The 12,656-nt window shown below is 39.5% G+C and overlaps 1 protein-coding gene across 1 annotated transcript in view; it reads right to left on the minus strand.

The window, feature by feature from the left end:
• Nucleotides 1-12,656, minus strand: part of LOC112260603 (coiled-coil domain-containing protein 178) — a 40,579-nt gene that overhangs the window by 21,547 nt on the left and 6,376 nt on the right. The window contains exons 9-18 of the mRNA XM_024435844.2: nucleotides 12,248-12,401; nucleotides 11,934-12,029; nucleotides 11,683-11,819; nucleotides 11,384-11,567; nucleotides 10,611-10,673; nucleotides 10,275-10,436; nucleotides 10,061-10,174; nucleotides 9,654-9,799; nucleotides 9,213-9,372; nucleotides 3,284-3,433 (exon numbers count right to left, since the gene is read on the minus strand). Coding sequence (XP_024291612.1) covers nucleotides 3,284-3,433; nucleotides 9,213-9,372; nucleotides 9,654-9,799; nucleotides 10,061-10,174; nucleotides 10,275-10,436; nucleotides 10,611-10,673; nucleotides 11,384-11,567; nucleotides 11,683-11,819; nucleotides 11,934-12,029; nucleotides 12,248-12,401 — 1,366 coding nt within the window. The remainder of the gene's footprint in view (nucleotides 1-3,283; nucleotides 3,434-9,212; nucleotides 9,373-9,653; nucleotides 9,800-10,060; nucleotides 10,175-10,274; nucleotides 10,437-10,610; nucleotides 10,674-11,383; nucleotides 11,568-11,682; nucleotides 11,820-11,933; nucleotides 12,030-12,247; nucleotides 12,402-12,656) is intronic.

Here is a 12,656-nt window from a genome sequence, read left to right on the forward strand (position 1 = left end):
TTCATTCAACACCTTTAGGAGTATACGTTGTTCTGTAGTTTTCATTCAACACCTTTAGGAGTATACGTTGTTCTGTAGTTTTCATTCAACACCTTTAGGAGTATACGTTGTTCTGTAGTTTTCATTCAACACCTTTAGGAGTATACGTTGTTCTGTAGTTTTCATTCAACACCTTTAGGAGTATACGTTGTTCTGTAGTTTTCATTCAACACCTTTAGGAGTATATGTTGTTCTGTAGTTTTCATTCAACACCTTTAGGAGTATACGTTGTTCTGTAGTTTTCATTCAACACCTTTAGGAGTATACGTTGTTCTGTAGTTTTCATTCAACACCTTTAGGAGTATACGTTGTTCTGTAGTTTTCATTCAACACCTTTAGGAGTATACGTTGTTCTGTAGTTTTCATTCAGTTTTCACACACCTTTAGGAGTATACGTTGTTCTGTAGTTTTCATTCAACACCTTTAGGAGTATACGTTGTTCTGTAGTTTTCATTCAACACCTTTAGGAGTATACGTTGTTCTGTAGTTTTCATTCAACACCTTTAGGAGTATACGTTGTTCTGTAGTTTTCATTCAACACCTTTAGGAGTATACGTTGTTCTGTAGTTTTCATTCAACACCTTTAGGAGTATACGTTGTTCTGTAGTTTTCATTCAACACCTTTAGGAGTATACGTTGTTCTGTAGTTTTCATTCAACACCTTTAGGAGTATACGTTGTTCTGTAGTTTTCATTCAACAGTATACGTTGTTCTGTAGTTTTCATTCAACACCTTTAGGAGTATACGTTGTTCTGTAGTTTTCATTCAACACCTTTAGGAGTATACGTTGTTCTGTAGTTTTCATTCAACACCTTTAGGAGTATACGTTGTTCTGTAGTTTTCATTCAACACCTTTAGGAGTATACGTTGTTCTGTAGTTTTCATTCAACACCTTTAGGAGTATACGTTGTTCTGTAGTTTTCATTCAACACCTTTAGGAGTATACGTTGTTCTGTAGTTTTCATTCAACACCTTTAGGAGTATACGTTGTTCTGTAGTTTTCATTCAACACCTTTAGGAGTATACGTTGTTCTGTAGTTTTCATTCAACACCTTTAGGAGTATACGTTGTTCTGTAGTTTTCATTCAACACCTTTAGGAGTATACGTTGTTCTGTAGTTTTCATTCAACACCTTTAGGAGTATACGTTGTTCTGTAGTTTTCATTCAACACCTTTAGGAGTATACGTTGTTCTGTAGTTTTCATTCAACACCTTTAGGAGTATACGTTGTTCTGTAGTTTTCATTCAACACCTTTAGGTAGTATACGTTGTTCTGTAGTTTTCATTCAACACCTTTAGGAGTATACGTTGTTCTGTAGTTTTCATTCAACACCTTTAGGAGTATATGTTGTTCTGTAGTTTTCATTCAACACCTTTAGGAGTATACGTTGTTCTGTAGTTTTCATTCAACACCTTTAGGAGTATACGTTGTTCTGTAGTTTTCATTCAACACCTTTAGGAGTATACGTTGTTCTGTAGTTTTCATTCAACACCTTTAGGAGTATACGTTGTTCTGTAGTTTTCATTCAACACCTTTAGGAGTATACGTTGTTCTGTAGTTTTCATTCAACACCTTTAGGAGTATACGTTGTTCTGTAGTTTTCATTCAACACCTTTAGGAGTATACGTTGTTCTGTAGTTTTCATTCAACACCTTTAGGAGTATACGTTGTTCTGTAGTTTTAATTTAAGACCTTTAGGAGTATACGTTGTTCTGTAGTTTTCATTCAACACCTTTAGGAGTATACGTTGTTCTGTAGTTTTCATTCAACACCTTTAGGAGTATACGTTGTTCTGTAGTTTTCATTCAACACCTTTAGGAGTATACGTTGTTCTGTAGTTTTCATTCAACACCTTTAGGAGTATACGTTGTTCTGTAGTTTTCATTCAACACCTTTAGGAGTATACGCAGTTCTGTAGTTTTCATTTAAGACCTTTGGGAGTATTAGCATTGAGAGTGTATTGTCTTTTTCTATTATTGACTATGTGCCTGCTATGTGTCTCCCTCCCATTGGCCAACCTAGCCCATTGGCCAACCTAGCCCATTGGACAACCTAGCCCATTGGACAACCTAGCCCATTGGCCAAACTAGCCCATTGGCCAAACTAGCCCATTGGACAACCTAGCCCATTGGACAACCTAGCCCATTGGACAACCAAGCCCATTGGACAACCTAGCCCATTGGCCAACCTAGCCCATTGGACACCTAGCCCATTGGCCAACCTAGCCCATTGGCCAACCTAGCCCATTGGACAACCTAGCCCATTTGACAACCTAGCCCATTGGACAACCTAGCCCATTGGCCAACCTAGCCCATTGGGGTACCTAGCCCATTGGCCAACCTAGTCCATTGGCCAACCTAGCCCATTGCCAACCTAGTCCATTGGCCAAACTAGCCCATTGGACACCTAGCCCATTGGCCACCTAGCCCATTGGCCAACCTAGCCCATTGGCCAACCTAGCCCATTGGACACCCTAGCCCATTGGCCAACCTAGCCCATTGGACACCTAGCCCATTGGCCAACCTAGCCCATTGGCCAACCTAGCCCATTGGCCAACCTAGCCCATTGGCCAACCTAGCCCATTGGACACCTAGCCCATTGGCCAACCTAGCCCAATGGCCAACCTAGCCCATTGGCCAACCTAGCCCATTGGATACCTAGCCCATTGGACACCTAGCCCATTGGCCAACCTAGCCCATTGGATACCTAGCCCATTGGCCAACCTAGCCCATTGGCCAACCTAGCCCATTGGCCAACCTAGCCCATTGGACACCTAGCCCATTGGCCAACCTAGCCCATTGGATACCTAGCCCATTGGACACCTAACCCATTGGACAACCTAGTGAACAAACATAATGAAACATGTCACCTTGGAACACCTGTATAGTGAGCTTAGTCTTTATGCGTTTGCATGAATTACATCCACCTATCCTCTCTCTAATCTCCCCCTGGGCAGAAATACTACTATATCACATCCATCATCCTCCTACACTAAGGTTATCTCATCAAGATCAGATTACAACAGTCATCTCATTGGTTACCCAACTAAAACAATCTGAAAATTACTGACCATGCTAAGAAACATTCCAATCAAATGGCAAACTGGATATAATATAATTTAACATAATATCATATCATATAATAATTTAAATGTATGATTCAATGATAGTGATTATGATTCAATATGTAAAGCTCTATAATTTTATAACATTAGGAAGTAGACACGTTCAGTAGAGAGCCTACCTGTTTGTGATCATAAAAAGATGCCTCTGCTCGATTCCTCTTGTCAAACACCCCAACAGCCCCCTGCTTGACGATCATCAGGACATTCTGAAGGGCTCTGTACTCGTGGGCCAACTCAACGTTCTCTCTTAGGGCTACCTTTAGGTCGGACTACAACACATACACATACAAACGCACGTTCAGTTACAAGGTTTCACATATATTGATAACAAGGTGTCCTGACAATTTTAAGCACCTGACAGGACTTATGAGTGTGGTCCACAGTCAGAAAATATTGAGGAGACATGGCAGGTTGCAGCACAGTATGACTGAGGAGGTCCATCATGGTGGTTGGTTCCATCAACCCCTAGTGGAGGAGAGCTGCTTACAGTCCTACCAAGGAACAATACATGCTGAAGCAGCAGTTATACTGCACTGTATACAGTACATGTTGAATGTCAGCTACTGTATGAGCGATCAAAGCCATGGATCATTGTCCCAGGCCTGGGAGTGAATCCATAGATGTACAGTATGTATTTAGGGCATACTGTATACTCATAATTATGACAGGCTTAAAATGAATTTACAATAACATTTTGTCATAGGTTATTTAGTAGGGGGAACAAGTACACGTGTGTGAGACTATATGTGTGTGCATACTACTGGATGTGTGAGTCTTACAATCTAGGGCACACAGGGACAAGTACAGACAAACACTGACTGGACACTATTCTGGAAATCAAATAAATAACAATGACTGAGTAACTGTCTCTCTCTCTGCCTGCCCTCTTCTCAAGTCTCAACCCCATTCATTCCCAGAGTATTTGATCATTGTGCTGCTGTATCCTGGTGGTCTCGACTGTACTGTGCTGTACCTGCAGAACGAAGGAACATAATGAAGTGTGTCTCTGCAGTAAAACACAACAGCAGCAGCACTAAGGTGATGAGTTTAACCCAGCAGAAAGAGGGGAGGGGGGGCTGTAAACATGACAAATGCTTTCTATTGATTCCAGTTTTAATTACAGCAGGCAAGGCATGCAGCACTTCTGACTAAGCCCATCTGATGGCTGCTGTTATCTGAAGTGTAAATGGAACGAATTACACTTCATTGCCCATAAGAAGTCTGTAGTTGGTTGCGTTGTTTACTTTATCCACGGTGACAACTACACAGAACGCCAGCTAGCTGCTTGATTACATTAATGAAGGAAGACACTATGTTGGTGGTGGAAACGCTTTGGAAACGTTTGGGTTTGGAGATCATGACAGACATTCACAGTGCCTTCCGAAAGTATTCATACCCATTGACTTATTCCACATTTTGTCGTGTTGCAGCCTGAATTCAAAATGGATTAAATAAATAAAAACATTCTCATCCATCTGCACACAATACCCCATAATGACAAAGTGAAAACGTGTTTTTAGAATTTTAGCTAATTTATTGAAAAATAAATACAGAAATATCTAATTTAGAGTATTCACACCAGAGTCCATATATGTTAGAAATACTTTTGGCACTGATTATAGCTGTGAGTCTTTCTGGATAAGTCTCTAAGAGCTTTGCACACCGGGATTGTACAATATTTGCTCATTATTATTTTCAAAATTCTTAAAGTTCTGTCAAATTGGTTGTTGATCATTGCTAGAGTCTTGGTATAATATAACGACACAAGGCAAGACCCAGATGCAGACACAAGAGGCAGATGGTTTGAGTTCTGATATTTATTATAGTCCAAGGGGTAGGCAAAATGGAGGTCGGGGACAGGCAAGAGTTCATAACCAGGTCAGAGTCCAAAACGGTACAGGGCGGCAGGCAGGCTCGAGGTCAGGGGCAGGCAGAATGGTCAGGCAGGCAGACTCAGAGTCAGAACAGGCAAAGGTCAGAACCAGGAGGATGAGAAAAACAGAGACGGGTAAAAAAAAACAGGAGCTAGTAGAAAAACGCTGTTTGACTTGGCAAACAAGACGAACTGGCACAGACAGACAGAAAACACAGGTATAAATACACAGGGGATAATGTGGAAGATGGGCGACACCTGGAGGGGGGGTGGAGACAAGGTCAGGTGAAACAGACCAGGTTGTGACAATAGATGTCAAAGCAGATTTATGTCAAAACTGTAACTCAGCTATAAAATTGCAAAATTACAGATAGATTGTGGATTCTATCAATGTAATTGTCTGCATAATTTCCAATCCCCCATATATACTGTATATATTTTTTTATTTACTGTCTTCTTGGCAAGCAACTCCAGTGTAGATTTGGCCTTGTGTTGTAAGTTAATGTCCTGCTGTGTCTGTTGGAAAGCAGACAAACCAGGGTTTCCTCTTGGATTTTGCCTGTGCTTAGCTCCATTCTGTATTTGTTTTTACCCTGAAAAACTCCCCAGTCCTTGATTACAAGCATACCGATGACATGATGCAGCCACCACTATGCTTGAAAACATGGAGAGTGGTACTCAGTAATGTGTTGTATTGAATTTGCTCCAAACACAACACTTTGTAGTTAGGACAAAAAGTGAATTGCTTTGCCACATTTTTGCAGTATTACTTTAGTGCCTTGTTGTAAACAGAGTGCATGTTCTGGAATATTTGTATTCTGCACAGGCTTCTTTCTTTTCACTCTGTTAATTAGGTTAGTACTGTGGAGTAAATACAATGTTGTTGATCTGTTCTCAGTTTTCTCCTATCACAGCCCTTAAACTCTGTAACTGTTTTATAGTCACCATTGGCCTCCTGGTGAAATCCCTAAGAGGTTTCCTTCCTCTCCGGCAACTAAGTTAGGAAGGACGCCTGTATCTTTGTAGTGACTGGGTGTATTGATACACCATCTAAAGTGTAATTAATAACTTCATCATCCTCAAAGCAATATTCAATGTCTGCTTTTTAAATTTTTTACACATCTACCAATAGGTGCCTTTCTTTGTGAGGCATTGGAAAACCTTCCTGGTCTTTATGGTTGAATCTGTGTTCGAAATTCACTGCTCGGCTGAGGGACCTTACTGTCACGTCTGCTCCCGCTCCCCCTCTCTGGCGCTCGAAGGCGCCAGGCTGCCCATCATTATGCACACCTGTCACCATCATTACGCACATCAGCGTTTCATTGGACTCACCTGGACTCCTTCACTTTGTCGATTGACCCCTCTATATCTGTCTGTTCCTCAGTTTGATCCCGTCAGCATTAATGTTGTTTTGTTTCCCCTGTCCAGACGCTGTCCGTGTTCTGTTTCATGTCCGTTATTTATTAAATGTTCACTCCCTGTACTTGCTTCTAGTCTCCCAGCGTCTTTCCTTACACTTACAGGTAATTGTATGTGTGGGGTACAGAGATGAGATAATGTTAAACACTATTATTGTAAACAGAGTGAGTCCATGCTACTTATTATGTGACTTGTTAAGCACATTTTTACTCCTGAACTTATTTAGGCTTGCCATAAGAAAGGTGTTGAATACTTATTGACTCAAGACATTTCAGCTTTTCATTTTTAATTAATTTGTAACAATTTTGAAAACCATAATTCCACATTGACATTATGCGGTATTGTGTGTAGGCCAGTGACACAAAATCTAAATTAAATCTATTTTAAATTCAGGCTGTAACACAACAAAATGTGGGGAAAATGAATACTTTCTGAAGGCACTGTACCTGCTGAATAACTGGACTTCAGCTGATTTTGATTAATTTAATTTCAATTGACTCAGTGTATGGGGCGACTTCATGAGTTGAATGGAACTGTTTGTGGATACACAACAGTGTTTTGGTGAAAATTAGGTTAAGATTAGGGTTAAGGGTTTTGTTAAGGTTAGTGTTAAGGTAAGGGTTAGTTATAGATTTTGGCTAGTTGGACTGTCAATGGGATGCAGGTCAAAAAGTCCCCTTAGTGTCTCCCCACACACAAACACAAGCCTCCTCTGAGCTGTTAGCAATACTAATGTGCTCTACCTGACAGTTAACATCCCAACAGTCAACATCCATGGTGACCTCTGGGGCCTTCCAATGATAATATGAGGTCAGCATCTTTCTCCTGTGTAATTTGATATCTCAATGTGTCCAGTCATTACTGTGTTTATTCGTTCTCTGAGTCACGCACGGCAGTTTCCAAATGCTTAGTGTGCTTATTACGTTATGCTAATGTGGACATTATGTGTGTGCTGTATATTCAAATCAAATCGAAGTGTATTGGTCGCGTATACATATTTGCAGATGTTATTGCAGGTGCGATTTGCAGCTTGTGTTTCTAGCTCCAACAGTGCAGTAATAATACCTAGCAATACAAAACGATTACGCACATAATCCAAAAAGTAAAAAGAAAGAAGTTAATACATTTCAGAACGCGTATAGAAAGTATGGACAGTATATGAATAGAAACTGTGTACAGCAGTAGTTATATAGGACCTAATGAACATAATGATCAAATTAACCAATTTCCTTCTAACTTAACAGTCCTCTTGATCTTTTTATTTGGTGAGAGGGGCGATAGGCCTATTGTTGTTTCCATTACATTTTTTCAAGTGAAAAAGGCTAAAGCTATTTTTGCATGATTGCTTTTTATCAGGCTAATGGGACTTGTGTCTATGAGGAAGACTTCCTAATTCTTAAATTGTCTCACGCCAACAACTTCTTTAAAGTTGCTGCACTCGCGGATGCATGGCGGCCTAGCTCCATTGCCTTTTCTTGTTTTGAACTAATGCATTCTTGATCACCGTTTAATGAAACTCTATACCACATGGCGATTTCACATTAGATAAGCCATGTGAGACTCCCATCAGCCACGAGGCGGTGGCTGGGCTGATAATCCTGCATGCTGCAGATGAAAACCTTACAATAAATTGGGCTCTCCCATTAAAGGGGCAATCTGCAGTTGCTACATCCATTTTTGGACTCATAAATGAATGATATATACCTATAAGTTTCTTGAAGAATATAACTGATAAATGCCTCATGAGCTTAATTCAACTGTCTTACCCCATCAGAACCCAAAATATAAGCTTGTTTAACTGCAATGTTTGTAAACAAAGTAAATGTAAACAAACTCTATAGCCTCTAAACATGGTTAAAACTATAATGTTGATCTCATTGATGATCACTCCTTGCATCCATAGCTCTGTCTATGAATTTGAGAGTGGTAACATTTCTCCAGTCCCATTCCTCACCTTTTTACCGAAACAGGAGCGGGGACACCCTTGGTTATTCTTTCAACTGCTGATTGCCACTTTAAAACAAGGCTTAAATATAAAATAATGTACAGCACAGAGATTTTTTACACTCATTTTGAGGTGAATACAAAAAACATTACATTGGTAAAAATGTGTTTTGTCAATGGTGTGAGGTTGGGAAGAATAGGCTTGTGTTTAAATTAATATGATGATTAAACATACAGGTAACTGAATACAGCAAATGTCCAACCAAGAAAGATTCACCAATACAGGAGAGGCCTTCCCACTGGGCACAAACTGGGTGAATCAACGTTGTTTTCAAGTCATTTCAATGAAATTCCATTGAACCATGAATTGGTACATGAATTGAAGTCTGTGTTCAGTTGGTTATCAGTTTGGAAAAATACTTTCCAACAGTTAGTTGACACTTCTTTAAAAAACACAACACGATTGACCTTGGCTTGTAATTCTAATTGCTTAGGATGCTGTTGTGGTCTTCTCACAACGGATTGTAGCGAGTAATTCTAGTGACACTAATCCACAAATAACTACACAATAAGCTGAGGACCCTTTCAGACATTCTCTTGTGTTTGTTACCAATATACCACTTTGAAGACAATTGCCAATGGGCATGTTTGAAAACTAACAAATATTTTTAGCCTACCTAAATGTTACTGTACATGGTCTCAATTCCAGTAAGATTAGCTGTATGAGGAATACCAGTAACACTAACATCCAATAAAATGAGTACAACATAAACCAAACCACCTTGTATTAACCAAATGACCCAGTGTTTTACCTTGGTTTCCTCCATTTTTTGCTGTCTGGTTGTGAATAGAGTAGTGTGAGTTTGCACTGCTTGCTCAATCCGTTGTTGACAGTTGGTGATATCACGTTCTAAGGTGTTCATGATCAACGTAGCTGTTTGGTTTTTGAACTCTACGGCATCAAAGACGGACCTGATAAATACAGGTGAACGGCAATCAATTGATTTGGAATAATACCAAGCTGATTCCTGTGCTAATATCAATGATGGAAAAGCCAAGGCTTCAAAGTTAATGGTGACGCTTCACGCTCTGAGAACAGCATGAATCAAACTAATACATTCAAGCTTTCCAGGGTCTCTGGTGCAGCAGGCTTACAATGATAATACATTCTAAATACTCTAGATAGGGTAGAAGTCCTATTATATTATATTGGCAGAACAGAGGATGGTTGTGAAGAGAGGAGAGATTCTTACTGTAGTTCTTCAATGACATCTGGCATTGTGGCTGCTGTTTCCTCCATCCTGTCAGACCCTGTTCTGTACTCTTTGGACTTAGCAGTGAGGACTGTGATTCTGCTCGAGGTGTGGTCAAACCTCTTGGTAACATCTTGGTGTAATTCCTGTCAACAATAAACAAGATTGAAATGAATGAACCATGCTCCACAATGAAACTTGGCAGCATGATTTCAACATCAATAACTTTTATTAAGTCCCACCACCCGCCTTGTGATTTCAAATATATTACACTATCACTTGTAAATCATGTGTGTGTATTAGGTGTAATACATTATATCATGAAATGTGTTGTGCTAATATCAATTACATTTCTCACCATTTTTTTAAAATATGGTGACTGTGTGTAAATCCTTGCTTTATCTTACCTTGACTGTATTTAGATGGTCAAGTTTCAGGTTCCTTTCCTTTTCCAGACAATTTGTAGTGTTTTTGTGTTCTGTTAGAATATCACAGAGTTTCTCCCTTAAACGTTCAATTTTCTGAAACAGAGAAATTAATAATCAATTGAATTTAAAACACTCAACATTTCTCACTAAAATGTTTGAAAAACAGTAAACTGAACATAAAATGTTAGATTACCTCAGATTTATCATTGTAAATCTTTCTCAGTTTTTCCATTTCAATTTCCAGTTGTTTTGTAGCTGATGACACCTCTTCAAATTCCTTATGAAGTTCCCATCTGGCGTTTTCTGTGTTGTTTTGCTCCTGGTGTAATTCTGCTTTAAATGTTGTTAATGTATCCTAAAATACAGTTTAAAAATGTAACAAAACTGTTGTACACAAGGAATCATATCACCTTCCAAAATCAGTCTCACGAGATTACTGGTTTTAGAACACAGCTGATTGTAAAAAGATGCTTGGCAGAACCAACCGTGAAAGTCAAAACTCTACAGAAGACAGACAGAAGAGATTTACCTTCAGAATGGCCATGGCTTTCATCTCGCTCATCATGTCTTTCTTCAGGTTCTCAATCACTTTCTGAGGAGATATGTATATGTGTTGCATCAGTAACACTAGTAAAGAAGCCCACTTCATCATGGTACATGAATCTACTAGTGCATATCTGAATGTCTATCTGCAAGGGCTCTTTTCACAAACCCACCTTGATAGAGACTCCAAGCATGGATGAATCTCTAAAAGCATGTGCTTCTCTCACCGACAACTAATGCAGATTATGTGATTGACAATATCTAACGGAATTTGAATCTAAACATCAAACACTTGTGTCAATGAGGATATGCAACCTCATGTAGGATTCATTTATAAATCAGTGTCTTTCTAACTTACCCTCATAAATTCTGATAAAATGGATCTCTATGTGTTATGAGCATGGTACTACAGGTAAGAGTGCATGGATCTCTACAGATGTAAGATCTTCATTTGAGCCAGTTTGCTATAGCGGGAAATTAATCCTGCAGCGACAAGAAATGTAAATGATTCTGTGGATTATAATTCATGGACATTTTTGTAGTGGTTGATACATTTTTCATAAGGGAAAATCAAGTCTGAAATCTCAAAGTGGAAATACAATACAGTACAAACCTCACAAGCCTTTTTAAACCTCAAATACACCACAAGTTTTAAATGTCCTGCATTGCAAATTAAGATCTTACATCTGTAGCCTTGATCATACTACAGGTAAAAGTGTATGGATGTCGAGTTAAGTGCATGTCTCTTTCCACACGGACCCTCATCCTCTGCTCCTCCATGAAGGTCTGCTGCTCCAGCTCCTCCAGGTTGACCTTGGTGTTAGCGTGCATTGCTGCCACCTGGGACAACTCCTCCTTGGCCTCTTCTCTCTGTTCCTCATTCACACTGATCTTCTGTAGCATGCGCTTCCTCTCCTTCTGAAGCTGCTTCACTGCCTGCTCACTGATGGATGGACACACACACACACGTAAGTATGCACACACACACAGCTATGTAAGTATGCATACACACACACACATACGTAAGTATGCACACACACACAAATTACATACAGTACCTCTCATAGATCGTGTTACTGTAGTCCTCAGTCTCTAGTTCATACTCTTTGTTTTCCTCATGGAGAGCCAAGATGTCCTGATGCTTCTTACAGAACACCTCCTCGGAGTGAGAGACCGCCGCTTCACCTGCAAGTCTCTGGAATATGCCCCGGATGCAACGTTAGGAAGCAATAAATATGCAATAAGTCGTATGCAATAAATAAAGTATTGTGAGAAATATTCAACGTCAACAATAACTATCATCACTTACAGTTGCATGGACTTCTTTCTGCAGCTCTGAAATCTCTTCCTTTAATTGTGCAATTTTTCTACCTTCAACCTCAATAAATATGTTCAACTCCACAACCTGTGACCAAAAAATAACTATACATTGTATTCTCAATGTGTAAGGAACATTGGTGCATGTTTCAGCATATTCCTTAAGTAAAATTCCTCATTAATTTGTTCATTCAGTAATTATGATAAATGCAGTTGTTCACAGTGGTGAAAATCATTTAAGTTAAAGACTGGCTCACATGTGCTGACGTAACATACAGTACACAGTTAGCACAGTACAGTACTCACCAGATCATTGACTGCAGTCTCCTGCACCTCTAGCACAGGGATATGTTGTGACATGTCTCCCCACTCCTCCTCCTTCAAAGCTACCCTCTCCTCTGTCTCCTTCAATGTAATGCAGTAGCCATCCCAATAATCTATCAGCTGCTGGAACTCAGTTCTGGACAAAATAATACAATCATCTTTTGAAGTGAAATTATTCATAAACTTTGCATTTATGTCTAATTGCGCAAACTGCAAGCATGGCGCAACAGTTGTAAGTACTTTATAACAACACTGTCAGGTTAAGTTACCATGTGATTACAGAGATATTTGAGATTTAACAGGACAGATTACTTGGACAATTATTCCTTTGGTTCCTTCTGGTTCCTTTTAACCTAAAAAAAACGTTGGGTAACTATCAGATACTGTATGT

Source organism: Oncorhynchus tshawytscha, linkage group LG10, assembly GCF_018296145.1.
Source record: "Oncorhynchus tshawytscha isolate Ot180627B linkage group LG10, Otsh_v2.0, whole genome shotgun sequence".
In the NCBI taxonomy this organism is placed as follows: domain Eukaryota; kingdom Metazoa; phylum Chordata; class Actinopteri; order Salmoniformes; family Salmonidae; genus Oncorhynchus; species Oncorhynchus tshawytscha.